The 16,455-nt window shown below is 39.4% G+C and overlaps 1 protein-coding gene across 1 annotated transcript in view; it reads right to left on the bottom strand.

Annotated features, from left to right (window-relative positions):
• CAPN14 (calpain 14) overlaps positions 1 to 16,455 on the bottom strand; it is a 115,385-nt gene that overhangs the window by 71,394 nt on the left and 27,536 nt on the right. The window contains exons 11-17 of the mRNA XM_043980999.1: positions 13,187 to 13,398; positions 12,561 to 12,597; positions 10,766 to 10,822; positions 8,675 to 8,732; positions 5,010 to 5,074; positions 3,631 to 3,699; positions 1,444 to 1,522 (exon numbers count right to left, since the gene is read on the bottom strand). Coding sequence (XP_043836934.1) covers positions 1,444 to 1,522; positions 3,631 to 3,699; positions 5,010 to 5,074; positions 8,675 to 8,732; positions 10,766 to 10,822; positions 12,561 to 12,597; positions 13,187 to 13,398 — 577 coding nt within the window. The remainder of the gene's footprint in view (positions 1 to 1,443; positions 1,523 to 3,630; positions 3,700 to 5,009; positions 5,075 to 8,674; positions 8,733 to 10,765; positions 10,823 to 12,560; positions 12,598 to 13,186; positions 13,399 to 16,455) is intronic.

Here is a 16,455-nt window from a genome sequence, read left to right on the forward strand (position 1 = left end):
GAGAGGGGAGAGGTAAGGATGACTCCAAACTTTGAATCTGGATGCCCAGAAAGATGATTCACTAGATAGAAATGGGGAAGGTAGGAAGAAGGTGGAGGTTTGGGGTAGGGGGGGACAGTGTGAAGAGATGAGTTATGCTTTGGACATGTTGAGTTTGAGATGACTGAGGGTTATCCAATTAGAGATTCTGGACTGAAGTTGGAATGGAACCCAAAGAGAGAGACTAGAGCCAGTTAGAGCCAGGAGGTATCTACATAGAGATGATAATGGAATCTACAGGAATTTATGAGATCACTGAAATGCAGAGAAGGAAAAGAGTCCATAACAATGTCTTCATCACATCTCACCTACACTATTCCTATAGTCTTCCTACTGACCTCCCTCCTTACAGTCTTTCCCTCTTTCTAACCCATCCTTCTTACAGTTGCCAAATTAATCTTACTAAAGCAGTTCTAACCACATCACTCCACTGTCTTCAGGAGTTCACTATTGTCTCTAGGGTAAAAATTTTTGTTGAGTCATCTCTAATTCTTTGTGACCCCATTTTAGGTTTTTCTTGGTAGAGATACTGGAGTGGTTCACCATTTCCTTCTCCAGTTCATTTTTTTATGGATGTGAATTTGAGACAAACAAGGGTAAGTGACTTGCCCAGGGTCACACTGCTAGTGAGTGTCTGAGGCCAGATTTGAACTCAGAAAGACAAGTCTTCCTGACTCCAGGCCTCTTGCTGTCTCCACTGTGCCACCTAGCTGCTTTAGAGTAAAATAGAGGCTACTTAGGCCATCCACAATTCAGAATCCTAAGAAACTTTTCAGGTTCATTTCGGCATTGCTCCCCTTCAAACATTCTTCATTCCAGCCAGATTCTATGAGAACCCAACATTCTACCCTTCACTTCTGTACTTTCACACAGGCTATGTCCCATAGCTGGGACATACTCTCTCCTCATCATTACCTCTTAGGATTTACTTACCTTCCTTTGAGACTGATATCAGGCCCCGCCTCTTACATGAAACCTTTCCTGATCCTCCCAGTTCTTGATGCTCAAATGACCTTTTATATATTTATCTTGGTACATTAGAAACCCACCCTCATCAGCACATAAGCTCATCAACCCAGCAAGGAGAATAATAGGCTACCTTATAGTCAGTAGGTTCTTAGTAAATATTTCTTATATCCTTTTCCCAATGAGTTCATTGTTCGAGATTTGACAGAACCAGTAGGAACAATGACTTTTTATTTTTGTGCCCCGAATTCTGACAGCGTGCATTTTTTACTGACTGAATATGTCTGCCTTTGCTGAGTCCTCTGGATTTATGGAAAGTCCTTGAAGATAAGAGCATTGCACCTGCCAGCCTACAAATTGCTCTTCCTGGGCCTTTCTTGGATATTGCTGGAATCAGTGATGTCTAGAAAAACACCAATTAACCATACTAGCACTCACCAGCTCCCTGAGCAGCTGCCCGCAGCTGCCATGATTCCAGGAACCCCAAATTGTCCTTGTCTTGTTTGTGGAAAACTTCCTGTGAAGAACCAAAACCAGAGAAGCATCATTAGGTCTGAGAGATGGAAGGTACCTTGCAAGTCCTCTGCTCTAACTTCCCAGCCTATGCAGAAATTCCTTCTATAGAAGAGCTGCTTATCAGTGCTGCAGGGCTGCCCACCTTGACCAATGGAATACAGTGGAAAGAATGCTGGATTTGGACTCAGAGCACCTGAATTGAAATCATGGCTCTGCCAATTAGGAACCATGTGATTTTGGACAAATCTCTTTACCACTCTGTGCCTCCACTTCCTCATCTAGGAAATGAGGAGATTAGATTTGATCATCTTTTAAGGGTTTTTTCTACTCTAAATCTTTTTTTATTTTTTGGTGAGGCAATTGGGGTTAAGTGACTTGCCCAGGGTCACACAGCTAGTAAGTATTAAGTGTCTGAGGTCAGATTTGAACTCAGGTCCTCCTGACTCCAGGGCCAGTGCTCTATCCACTGCACCACCTAGCTGCCCCCATTCTAAATCAATGATAATATGGCATGGCCTATTCATTTGGGGGCTATGTTCATCATGAAAAAGATTTTTCTTGGGGAGACCAGAAATCCATTCACTGGTTTCCCCTCTTTATTAGCCTCATTTCCTCCCTCTGGAGCCACACTGAACAAATCTACTTCCACATATCCCTTCATATATTTGAAGACAATTATTATTTTCCCCCATAGTCTTCTCCAGGGCAAATATCCCCAGTTCTTTCATCAAATCTTTATAGGACATGAGTTTCTGAGCCCTTAAGTTGATCTTTTTTATTAATAACTTTTGCTTTTATATCATCTTAATTTCCAAATATATCTCAATCTCTCCTCTCCAGACACTATCCATTATAACAAAGAATAAAAAAAGAGATAAGGAAAAAGCAGTTCCCCAAAAGTACATCAACCAAATATAACAGTATATGCAGTGTTCCCCATAGTTCCCCATATCTTCCAAGAAGGGAAGGAGTTGCATTTTTCTATCTCTTTTTCAGGGACAGGTTTTATCTTTATAATTATATGGCATTCAGTTTCATCTCATCGCTGTTGTTCTTTCCACATTATTGTAGTTATTGCATAGATTGTTTCCCTAACCCTGCTTATTTCACTTTGCTGATCAGTTCCTACAAGTCTTGCCACAGTTTTCTGAATTCTTCATATGCATTTTTTGTTGAAACATATTATATTACATTACATCCACGTTCCACAGTTTTGTTAACCATTCCTCACCATTCCTCAAATGAGGGGTTTTCACTTTGTTTTTAGTTCCTTCCTTCCTTCCTTCCTTCCTTCCTTCCTTCCTTCCTTCCTTCCTTCCTTCCTTCCTTCCTTCCTTCCTTCCTTTCTTTCTTCTTCTTTTTTTGGTGAGGCAATTGGGGTTAAGTGACTTGCCCAGGGTCACACAGCTAGTAAGTGTCAAGCATCTGAGGTCAGATTTGAACTCAGGTCCTCCTGAATCTAGGGCCAGTGCTCTATCCACTGCACCACCTAGATGCCCAATTCCTATCTACTAAAAAGAAGTGGTATTATAAATATTTTTATATGGCTGGGATTTTTCTTTCTACTTTAATCTCCTTTCACCCTTATCTTTTTCACAGTGACTACTGTGTCTAAGGATGGTATCTCAAATTCACCAGAATCACCAGAAGATCCCATGAGAACTGAACTGCTCAGTTTGTCTGAGGTCCCATATTCTAGGATAAAGGAATAATGGAAGGTCATTCTTAGAATTCTGTTTCTGACCACCATTCTTTAATGTCCTAGAACTGAGTCATAAAGTATGCATTCTGGAAGGGCCCTGCCTTGGGGGTCATCTAGACACTTTCCCTCCTTTTTTCCAGATGAAGGACTTAATTACTCAGAGAAGTAAAGTGACTTACTGAAGGTCACAGAACTAGGTAGTGGTAGAGTCAGCTCTAGATGGATCCCAGGTCTCTTGATGTGCAATCCTATGCTAGTTTTAGGATTCAACATAACCTCTGAGAATGGGTGCCATGTTTTTATACGACAGAAATAGGTATACTAGGGAGGCTCAATCAATGTCAAGTCATTTCAACCACAGTAACAATAAAATCAGAAAATTCAGTCTGGCTAAGATTTATTTTTACCTGATAGATCAGTAGTCGCTTCCACAGGTATCGAAATTCTTGAATGCTCACAGTGCCTGTAGCATTAAGCTTCATTAAGAGTCAAGGACAATAGTGACAAGTCAAAAAAGAACACCAGAATTTTCCAGACACAGTATTATAATCAACCCTTAACCATCCGTGCAGCATTTACTAATTTTGTGGGTTAGAATCTCTGGTTTCCTTCAAAGCTTTAGACACCTGTCTTTCTTGATATCCTCAGCTTCTGGTGCCTTCCCCTGAAAGTATCTTGTGTGTGTGTGTGTGTGTGTGTGTGTGTGTGTGTGTGTGTGTGTGTGTGTATATATATATATATATATATATATATATAATTTGTCTATACGTATCTACTTTATCTATGTCTGTATATATGTACACATGTTGTTTCCTTCCAATAGAATGTAAGCTCCTTGACGGCAGAGACTACTCCATTTTTTACTTCAGTGCCCAGGATACATGTGCCTGACTCATAGCAGACATTTAATAAATGCTCATTGATCAATCGTTAGTATTATCTAGTGACATTTAAATTTCCCCTCTGGTCTCCTCTCCCAACTGAGAGTAGATAATAATGAGTGACATCCATATAATATTTTCAAGTTTGTGAAGATCTTTGTATTTATTATCTCACATCATCTAATCAGAGCTCCACAATAACCTTGTCTGGTAGATATTAAAAGTATGGATGTCCCTATTTTGTAGAAGAGGATATAGAGGTTCAACAAAATGAAGGGACTTGCCCGTTGTTACAAAGTAAGTGTCAAAGGCAGGATTTGTTCTTCCATATTCTAGTCTAGGACTCTATTCCTTATGCTGGTTTTTATCTTAATAATAGTAACTGAAATTCACAAAGCACTTTAAGATTTACAAAGCACATTACATATGTTAATGCATTTGATCTTTCCAACAACCCTATGAGATAGATATATCAGGAATTGATTCCATTTTACTGATAAGGAAACTGAGGCACTGGTAAGTTAAGTGACTTGACCACATCACACTTCTAGTGTCTGAGGTAAGAATTCCATTGTAGGACTCCTGACTCTGCATTGGCACTCTATCCAAAAATTAAGACTCTCAGGGAAGGCATGTGCTTGTTTCCTCATAATAAGAATGAGGAAGTTGGGTTAGATGATCTTTAAGATTCTTTCAAGCTCTTAGACACTATGATTCCAGTGGCCCCCCTCTCTCTATGGTAGGTAACTTCTCTGTGCCCTCTTCACCTAATCTGCAAAAGAGAGGAATCACAGAAATACTACAGATGGAATATTAGGTCATAGCTACTGTGCCTCACTCCTTGAAATTTGAGAGCAATATTCCCCCCTCCTCCCTCTTCCATTCCCAAGAGCTGAAAAAGATACATCAAGCAGTGCCAGAATCCCTAGGCAAGCATTCATACTGAAGGTGGGCTGTGGGCTGGACAGGTCTGCAAATAGATGGGGAAAATTTGCATAAGGATTCTCCTTGGTTTACTTTCCCCAGGGCCAGCCCTTTTTATTTTTTTTTAATTTATTTTTTTTTTAGTGAGGCAATTGGGGTTAAGTGACTTGCCCAGGGTCACACAGCTAGTAAGTGTTATGTGTCTAAGGCTGGATTTGAACTCAGGTACTCCTGACTCCAAAGCCAGTGCTCTATCCACTGCACCATCTAGCTGCCCCTGGGCCAGCCCTTTTTAAAGAAGAGGCCACTCCCCATGGTTTTCTAATAAGGTAACAGAGTCCTGGTCACTTAAATGAGGTGAAAATTGGGATGAGAGGACTTAGTTCTGATAGTAGAGAGAAAAAGCAACATTCAGGGATACTCATCTCCTCGTGTGTGACAACATCAGGGGATGTCCAAACAGTCTGGATAAATTACCAGATGCCTTCTCACTATCTGAGGTTGTTGTTTGTCCTAGGTCCGATGTTTAAGACAATTGGGTTAAGTGACCTTCCCAGGGTGACACAGCTAATAAGTGTCTGAGGTGAGATCTGAACTCAGGACCTCTTGACTCTAGAGCCAGTGCTCTATCCACTGTGCCACCTAGCTGCCCCATGTGGGGTAGAGCAGACAGCAGAGGGATAGCCTTTTGGATTGAGTAGCATTTCCTTGAGAAGGTTATGGAAAAAAGTACTGGCTGCAGAGTCAGGAAAACCTAGGTTCAAATTTCACCTCTGGTACTAAGTAACTGTGTGACCATAGGTAAGTCATTTAGCCATTATGAGATTCTGTTTATTCGTCTATAAATTGTATGGTTTGGATTGAACTGGATAATCCCTGTAGGAACACAAGGTTGTGGGTGTGAAATGATATAAAGCTTGTAGAATACTTTGAAAACTTAAAATACTCTACAACTGACAGTTATTATGATGAAGTCATTAGAAAAGCAAGAAGACTTAGTACAGTGATTGGCATAACAAATATTAATAAATATTGATTGATTGACTGAGTAACCATGGAGCCTGAATAGATCCTAGAGCAAAAGCAAGGAAGACATGGATTCTAGATCTCTCTGGATACATTCTAATTCACTGCATATCTTTTAAAATATAATAAATGGAATTAAGCATAATAGTCCAGGTGTGGTCTGATCCATTCAGCATAATAGGGGACCATTATTAGTATTATTACAAATACTATCATGATAGCTCAAGTTTCTCCAGCACCTTAGGGTTGACAAAGCACTTTTCTCACACTAGCCCTATGAAGCATGTAATACAAGTGCAATATTATTATGATCCTCACTTTACAGAAGAGGAAAATGAGTGTCAGTGAAGTGAAGTGACTTGCCCTGGTCACATAGCTTTCTAAGTGTGAAAACTGACATTCCAGCTCTGAATTCCTGACTCCCAGTACAATCTTCCTACTAAGCTATGTTGCTATGTTTGGGACACTAACCTTTTTTTTTTGGCATTCACATCCCACTGTTGGCTCTTGGTAAGTTTGTGGCCAACTGAGACCCTTAGTTTTTTTTATATGAATGGCTACCAAACCAGAATACCATCTTCATATATTTGTACATTAAAAACAAAACAAGTAAAATAAATGTAAGATAATAAATATATTCCCAAAGCATTACATAGGTTTTTTTGTTTGTTTGTTTTTTTGTTTTTTTAGTAAGGCAATTGGGGTTAAGTGACTTGCCCAGGGTCACACAACTAGTAAGTATCAAGTGTCTGAGGCCGGATTTGAACTCAGGTACTCCTGAATCCAGGGACAGTGCTCCATCCACTGTGCCATCTAGCTGCCCCGCATTACATAGTTTTAAGAACACAGGGTTAGCCTTCAGATAATGAGTTATTTGAGTTAATGATGTATTATTATATAATATAATTAATCATATTAATTATAAATAATAACAACAATAAGAAAAGTCCTTCATTTGTTTATTGACTTAAAGGGAACTTGGGGTAAAATCATTTAAATCACATTATCACCCAGATTTCTCAGTCATATACAGAGGCCCCTTTGGACAAATACCATTCAGCAGTTCCCAGGGTGCAGTCAATGCTACCCTAAAGCTCATTTCCCATAACTACTGGAAGATAGTGGAAATGAAGGAATGACTCATTCATTTCCACTATCTTCCAGTTGTTATGGAAAATAAGCTGGCATAAATTCTTGGTAAAAAAAGAAAAACAATACCACCCTATTATTTAGCCTTGCATATAAGTATTAAAACTTTACCAGTCCACCCAGACTTCTTTATCCAGGCAGCTCTTACTTCAGCAACTCAATTTTTTATAAATATATACATTCTACAGCAATATCTTCTACATAAAATGAACAAAACAATCACTCTTTACAATTCATCTATCAAAATGTTTACATATCCTAGCTAAGAAAGCAAGTAAAGATTTCCAACACTGCTTGAAAGTAGTATAGTTAAGTACTTTTGAAACTCATTGAACAACCAGAAAGGGATTTATAGATTGATGCCAACTCTTATGGAGTGTTGCAGTGAGCTTTGGTTGACCCTGTTCTGTTCCACATTCCTTATTAATGACTTGGACCCTGACATAGATGACATGTTTGTAAAATTTTCAGATGATAAAAAGCTAGAGGAAGAATTAGTATGTTCAATCACAGAATTAGATTTTTTAAAAAAGATTCCAATATATTAGAACCATGGTTAAGCCTAAGAAGATAAAGTTTAATATGGAGAAATGTAAATTCTTGCAGTTGGATTCAAAAAATCAACAAAAAACTCTCAAGGTTGAAAGAAAAAAGCCTTTCCCTCTAAACTACAAATCCCAGGATGCCAGCCAGATTTCAAAACCTCTGTTGCATGCTGAAGATCGTTGACAAGCTAGAGCCCATCCAGAGAATGATGGATGAAACAGATTGTTGGTATGAAGTTTGATGGAAGGAACTAGGTACACATGCACATACATATATGCACATACATATATCGATATAGAATGTATACATATACATATGTACATATATACATATATACATATTCATATTAATATCTACATCTATAACATCTGGCCTGCAAAAGATAAGACATGGGAGACTTGGAAGTTGCCAGTCATAAAGAAAAGGGCTTAGGCTTCTTCCCCAAAAGTATGGGAATGACATTGATCAAAGTATGGAAATTACAGAAAGGCAGATTTCATCTTGCCTTGAGGAAAAGCTTTTTAATAATTAGAGCTATCTAAAAATAGAATGGGCTACCTATAGAGATCAGGAGTATTCAATCCCTGGAGGTCTTCCAGTGTGAACTTTAGAGGGTGTTCCAAAAGTCAATGCAGTTTTAAACCTTTAACAGCAGGAAACTGCACTAAGACATTTGTACCTCATGTATGTTATAGAGGAGATTACTGCTTGGGTATGGGTTGGAATCGGTCCACTCTGAGCTCCCTACCAACTCTGAGCTTCTATGATTCTGAGAAAGCTTCCATTGTTGTGCCAGCATGTGGGACTGGTGTGTGCTCAAGTCAACGTAGTGGGACCAAAGGACAACATTCTATGACCAGATAGGAAAATTCCAAGTTAAATAGAACTCCTATGTCTTCATACAGAAAAAGTTTGGATCACTTACGTGTCCAGGTCATGTTATTCAGTATCTTCTGCAACTGGATTGCATTTATTTCAGGGTACTGAAAGGAAGGACAAAACATAAGAGGGTGAGTTATCTATTATTAGTGAAGATAAAACATAAAACAACAAAAAACTAAGTGACTCCAGTCTACCTTTCCTGGCTCACTATATTCTCTGTTATGAACTCTAACTTCCAGGCATACTAGCCTATTGGCTATTCCCTACATGACCCTCTGTGTTCTCCCTACTCACAGCTACCTCTTAAGAGCCCTATCTTCCTTCAAGACTCTGTTCATGTGATTGATGCCTTTATTTGTCAGCATTCATTTTCTTCTTTAAAAATTATAACATATGGGGGTAAAGTAAAAATAAAATTATAAAATATATACTTAATTGTATACACATTTTATTCCCTCAATAGAATGTAATCCCCATAAGGGCAAGGATTGTTTTCCTTTTTTTTTCCTTTGTGTTCTTAGTGCCTAGCATAGTGCCTTGCATATAAAAGGTTATTAATAGATATTTAGTTGGATCAGATTTGAGATTTTACTATGACTCATTGGGTATCAATACAAACTCTTAATTGCTGGAATCCCCCCCACACACACACACTCTCCAGTCTAACCTCTAACCAGGATGGTTTCAATGCCTTTTTTGGAGATCTTTGGTGCTCAAGGGAAACAGCTAGACTGGAACAGCACTTGCTTAGCCAGGCTTTCTTGTTACAGTGAGAGAAGTAGCAAACTTGTGGTTTGACTGATTATGAAATCTGGAATTAGGACTTTTGCAAAGAGGTCCCACTACCAATAATAAAGTATGCTACATACCTCCTGATAGAGAGGTGATAGACTCAGTGCAGGATGAGTCATAAGTGTTTTGGACAAAGCCAATGTGGGAATTTGTTTTGCTTGACTATGCTCATTTATTACAAGAATTTTGTTTTCCTTTTTTCTTTTTGGTGGGGGTGGGGGTGTGTGAACAGAGAGAGGAGTTTGAGAGAGAAAATAGATTTTTAATTGGAAAAAATAAAATTATATTAAATAACCCAAAGAGGTTATATTGTAAATCAAGTGAGGACAGTTAGCCTAGAGCAAGAAAGCTAAATAAAAGGTGAAACTTCAGGTCTAGTTCCTCGAGATTAATTTAGTGAAATGCCAAAGGCAAATCAATATCTGAATAAGAGACCAATAAGCTGTACATTTAAATTTAAGACCCTATAGTTAAAAGGGCCCTATTGTGTTAATAACAGAAGGAAGAGATTCATGGACCTTTCAGTTTGGATGACAATCCTTAAATATTGGGTTACAATCTTGAGGAATTCTTAGCCATCCTTCTAATCAAATTTAGCTTCTCTCTAGTTGGTGATATATTAGACTTTCACAACTATTTCTTTTTCCCAGTTGCCTATTGTAGTGTTCTTGGCACTGAGAAGCTCTCTGCAAATGACTAAGTGAGCAAAGATTGCATTTAGTGCACCTAGACCAGTACCCTCATGCTGTGTACCCCTAATACCTCAGGCCAGTCATTGCAATGTCATCCCAGAAGAGTATAAGCTTCTTGTCTGTCCAGTGATTGTATGTCAGCTCCAGTGATGGCCTCGCTTTTTTATTTATATGCCCAATGCATAGCACAGTGTCTGACACATAGTAGGGGATAAATAAATGCTTGTTGATAGATTTTATTCTCCATGGAGAATGCCCTATCAATGCTCATTCCCTCATCAGCCAAAGCATTAATTATCTTATCCCATGAATACTCAGAGGGCTATTATTGAAGGGTGAAGCCTCTGGGCCCCTTCTCAGAATATTTTAAATGAATAAAAAATACATAAGATTACAAAAGAAACTATATTGAAATATGATTATGTATATTATATATGTGTGTATGTGTATGTGTATATCTATATCTATATCTATACCCAAGTTTAGAACCCCTACTCTCATAGCCAGGATTCCTTCCTGGTGGGGTAAAAGTTGGGAGAGGGTAGATTAGCCCAGTTTATACCCAGGCTCAAGCATATAAAGCTTGACAAGAATAACTGCTCCCCTTTAACCTCTGCCCTGTTCCCTCTAACCACAGGAAGTCCACTTACTTTTTCAAACAGTTTAGTGAAGAATTCGTCCTCCCTTTCATATCTGTCAACTATCTCCTGTAGGAAGAAATGCAAACAAAGGCTCATTCATTTACAATGCATAGAATTCCTCACCTGTCCCAGGATTCCCTTCAGCTTTTGCCTCCACTTAATGTTTGGGGGGGTGGGGCAGGGAGTAAGCCCTTAGAGACAGAACCTTTGGTTTTTCCTTATAACTCCCAACTTCCTCCACCCATGAGAGAGAAGGGAGGATGCCAGAGACCTATTTAAAATCCTCCCTAACCTTCCACTCCCCCTGCTCCTCAATTATCCATCCCTTTACTTAGTCCTTTAAAAAAAAACACTGAAAAGCCAAGAGTTACTCTTTCTACTTATTGAAAACCTCTGTTTAATGAGTTGGGATCCCACTGCACTCACATTTGGCCTAGGACTCCACCCATAGAAACCACATCACTGCACTGACTACTCAAGAATGATAGAAATGGAAGAGACATTTGAGTTCATGTAGCCATGCCCCCCTCATTTCCCAAATGAAGAAACAGACTCCAAGAGTTTGAGTGATTCGTCCAACTTGACAACAGCTGGGAAATAACAGAACAAGAATTTGCACCTGGGATCTCTTACTCAAAATTCCCCATTCTTTCTGCTAACTATACAGAGAGGCAGCGTGTTTATTAAGGATGGCCCTTAAACTATAGCCAGTGGGACTTGATTTATGGCCTAGGAATCTGGGGACTAACTAACATGGCTAATCACTTTTTAGTTCTCGGTTTTTCCATCTGTAGAGAGGAGGCTAATGTTCCCTAAAGGTGAATTGTGAGGAAAATACCTATAAAGAAAGTTTGGAAAGCATTTTGATTTTTAGGGGGAAAATGTCAGTATCCTTGGTTTTTTTTTTTTTAATTATCTACGATAATTGAATAGCAATGAAGGAAATAAATCAATGTTCCATGGGGCCAGAAGTCAAGAGGCATCGGTCTTAGTTGTAGCTCTGCCAGTAATTTGCTGTGTGATTTGGGACTACTTATTTCATTTCTCTGGGTTTCAGTCTCTTCATCTGTAAAATGGGTGGGTTAGATTAAGTGATCCACACTCTGATGCCAGCAGCTTGTGTGACTTTGAGCTAATCCCTTAACCACCCTGAGCCCCAGTTTCCTCAACTGTAAAAATGAGTAGAACTACATATCCACTGAAGTCCTTTCTGTTTCTAGATCTATGATCTATCTCTAAGATCCCTTGCAGCAACAAATTTCTGTGATGTTAAACTCATATATAAAGTAAAAATTTCAGTTAATATGTGACTTTCAAGCTTTTCTTTTAATATTTTTTCTACCTTGGTAGAAATGAGATGTTATTTGTAAAGGACTGAGCGCATTGCCTGGTACAGAGTAGGCACTTAATAAATGCTTACTTTCCCCTTTCCCCTTGGGTACTAACAAGCACCCAAATGATATAGTTGTAGTTTGTACTTTCCCTTTCTTTAAGAAACTACCACTTGAAATGTTTGAAATGGACCGTAAGGAGACAAAGGAGAAAAAACAAGAGAGTTAGCTCATCCCCTTCTAGATAGCAAAGACTGAGCTGGCTTGAAAAGGTACTGAAACCAGATGTACCTCCCCTGAGGTACACACACAGCCCAGCTGTCATCCTTCTCAGTCTGTCTGATCAGAAATTGACCATTAGTCAATATGGCACATTTGCAGTGTAATGCACAGCAAAGCAAGAAAGCTCCCACCCCAAACTAAAAACAGCCAAAGAGACTTAAAGTTGGTTAAACTTCCTCCTATCAACTCACCTTAGGGAGGACAAAGCTGCAATTACTTCCCATTTCACTGAGAATAGAAAAAAAAGATGCATTCAGGGACATTGTGGAAAGGGAGAACTACAGAGAACATTTTGATCCATCCTTTCCCTTCTCCCGTTTCTTCTTCCTCCTATAGAATGGCTACCACCTATATGCCCCCCCCCCACTCTAATCTTTCTCCCATTTCTTTTTTCAATTGCCTTTGACTTAGTAGCATATTGCCTTCCTCTTCTTTCCTAGCCTGAGAAGCCCTTGATATATAATGTCGGGACCTGTGGTAAAGTCCTTGTAACTTTTATAAGGTTTTTAAGATCCACATTTCAACCAATGAATCAAAAAGTATTTACTGGAGGCTTACTATATGCAAGCGACCTTCTAGGTGGTAGAAACCTACAGAAGTCATCCCATGCCTTCCTAGTCACTAGTTTCTTCATCTTGGTCATCCTATGTTATCACCCTCTCTTTATTCCCATCACTAGAGGGACCGTGAAGAAACCTGACCCCTCCTACAACACACACACACACACACACACACACACACACACACACACACACGGAGAGACAGAGAGAGAGAGAGAGAGAGAGAGCACACGAGCGCAGCCAACTGGCTTCCTTACTATAAGGCATGCTTCTTCCTGGAGAAGACTCTTAGGATGAATTCAGACTCCTGCCAGGGCTCAGAGGTACAGGGAACAATCAGGTAAGTGCCTGGCTCCAGGGCAAACTCATAGCTCACTTCTCTCTCCTTCTGAAAGTCTCTAGGGGCAAACAATGGAGTGGTTCTCTGGAAGAACTCCTGGGGCAATCGATGGTTGCCCCTCCAAAGGTGCTGAATTAAAGAGGAACAATCCAGGTAAAGCAAGTGCAGGAATCCCCCCTCCCTACCTCTCCCACCCTCAGGGTTATGGCCAAAACAGAACCAGAGCAGTAGAAGCTCATAGGTCACCAGAGATGGAGCTAGAGGTCATCTAAAAACAGGATTATAGATTTAGAACCAGAGAAGACCTCAGAAGTCATCTAGGTCAAACTCTCCAGTCAGCCAGAGGGTGCTATGGATAAAGCACTAGAGTTAGAATCAGTAAGACCTGAGTTCAAATCTGCCCTCAGATACTTACTAGCTGTATGACTCTGGGCAAGTCATTGAACTTCTGTCTGCTTCAGTTTCCTCCTATGTAAAATGGGGATACTAATAGCACCTGCCTCAGGGGGTTGTGGGGATAAAATGAGATGATATTTGTAAACTCTTTTGTAAACCTTTAAGCTCAAAATAAATACTAGCTATTATTATTATTATTATTAATATTATTAATATTATAAATGAGGAAGCAGAGGAAAGGAAGTGGAGCTGACTTGTCCAAAGTTACATATAATGAGCATGTAATAGGGCTAGAACCCAGTTATATTATGACCTAAGTCAAGATACCATCCACTATATCATTTTAGCTGGTAGCTAGGCCAGCAGAACCCACTACAACAGTGGCCAGAGAATAAAGGGTGATAATGGGATGAAAAGAACACATGAGAATTTTTGGTGTTTTCTATTTAGCTGCCCAATAAATACTTATTGATCAATCTAGACATTACATCAAAAAATAAAATGATCTACAAAACAGTATGCAAATATATCCCTATTACTCATCAACAGTAAAGGAGAATGACATTTTTTAAATGTATATATATACATATATACATTTGTGTGTGTGTGTATGTATATGTATATTACTGGCAAATTTATGAAGTGCTTTTTAAACAAACAAAAAAAGACATTTCCCACCACATCTTATGCTTAAATTTGTTTAAAGAGAGGAATGTGCACAGTGCCCTTCTGGGCATGGTGGAAGAAAGGTACACTGAGTTTTTGGACAGTATATTTGGCTCTTCTCCCTGGAGTTATGGGGTTAGGGAACTGGCCATCTAAACTAAAGGACACTGGTCTGGGGAAACTCTCCTTGAGAAGCTAAACCAAAGGACAAACACAGGTAAAGAAGCAAGGGAGATAAATGGCAACCACTCAGGACTGAGTTAACTCCAGGACTACTACTCTTAATTCCAGTCTCCCCCACCCCTCGGATTTATAATCCTATTAGGCATGGCTGCTGCCTGAGTAGCACCCAAGGGACAGAGATAACCATCAAAGATAGCTCCAACAACCACCCCTCACCTGACTTCTCCCAACCCCTCCCCCAATAAAGGACATTCCATTCTCAGGTGATCACCCCCATCTACCATCTATGGCCTTTCTCCTGCTCGAGGAGATAGGTATCTCAGAGAACCAAGTCTCTGGAACTATGTCCCCTTGAGATCCCTCTGAAGGTTTCCTTTCTCTAGCACTTAAATAAAAGATTATTTTATTCTAATTGGATTTGTGGGTGTAATTCTTTAAAGAGGAATGCCTAAGGACCTCTACACCAACCATTTCCCCAGTGACACTGGGATGGGAAATTACAAACAGTAGCAATGGCTCAAATGTTGGGCAGTGGAACCCCTTCAAGAGGCTTTCTTTTTAGAATAAAAATGAAATGTTAGCTGTCAGGAAAGGCAATGGGATGAGAAGCAGGGTAGAGGGGTTAAAGGACATTGGACCTTGAGTCAGGAGATCTGACTTCTAGTCTAAATACTACTAGCTGTGGGACTTTGAGCAAATTGCTGACTGCCTGCCTTTTTGAACCTTATTCTCCACATTTTAAAAAATGGAAATAAATATACCTACCCTCACTAATTCACAAATGGCTTGTTGTGAGGATGAAATGAGATAATGTATGTGAAATGACTTTGTAAATTTTGCCTTGATCCACAAATGTAAGCTAATGACTTAGGAGGAGGAGGAGGTGGAGGAGGAAGGGGAAGATAATGATTAAAATGGTTCATTATCAAAAGGTGGGACATGATATAATTTATGTTCCTCCTGCCCCCTTCACTATAACAATACAGAAAAGTTTGATATGGACTCTAACAACAAAGCTTTACTCTTTTCCATAATATCAGTGTGATTAAGAAAAAACCCAGCAGGTTATAGTGTAGTATATAAGGAGGCAGTTAGGTGGTACAATATGTAGAATGCTGCCCTTGGAGTCAGGAAGACCTGAGTTTGAATCCTGCTCAGACACTTAATAGCTGTGGGGCCCTGGACAAGTCATTTAAATTCTCTTGTCTCACTTTCCTCATCTGCAAAATGAGAATAATAATATCAATGACTTCACAGGGCTATTCTGAGGATCAAATAAAATGATATATGTCAAGGTGATTTGGAAACAACAAAGCACTATATAAATACTAGCTATTATCATTATTCCATGACACATGTTTTGATGTTATGGATTTTGACCTGAATTCCCTCTGCTTATAGAGATCAGCAACTTCTGGCCTCAGAGGCAGAAAGACCCAAAGTCAAGGTTTTCCCCTGACAAATCCTAGCTAGGTAGTCCTGGGAAAGTCATTTAAGCTGGAGGCTTTTTCTCTGTCTCCAGACAACTTTCAAAGACTATAAATTGTAAATTGCTAGTCTGCATTTCTCTAGGGAGTTCCTCAACAAGAGTTCCTATACTAATGAAACTATGGGTCTACTTAAAAAATGTGTCATAACATACACTGTTATAGCAATTAGATCAGTATCTCAGATTAAACCAATTGTATGGTTGCAGGGCTAGGCCAGTCTTTTTTTCAAGGGAAAGGGAAGAGAAAGGTTAATGGAAGTAGATATTTGGAAGGTTTATTATGCCTTTAGATTCTGACTACCACTGAGCCTAAGACAATGATAGAGTCATAAAGGGAGCCTGGAAGGACTTCAAAAAGCTTTTCCCTGTCCAGATATTTCTTTCTAGGTGCTAAGACTCTAGAAAGAGCTAGAGACACAGAGAGAAACAGAGCCAGAGACAGACAGAGACAC

Source organism: Dromiciops gliroides, chromosome 2 (genome assembly GCF_019393635.1).
Source record: "Dromiciops gliroides isolate mDroGli1 chromosome 2, mDroGli1.pri, whole genome shotgun sequence".
Taxonomy (NCBI): Eukaryota; Metazoa; Chordata; class Mammalia; order Microbiotheria; family Microbiotheriidae; genus Dromiciops; species Dromiciops gliroides.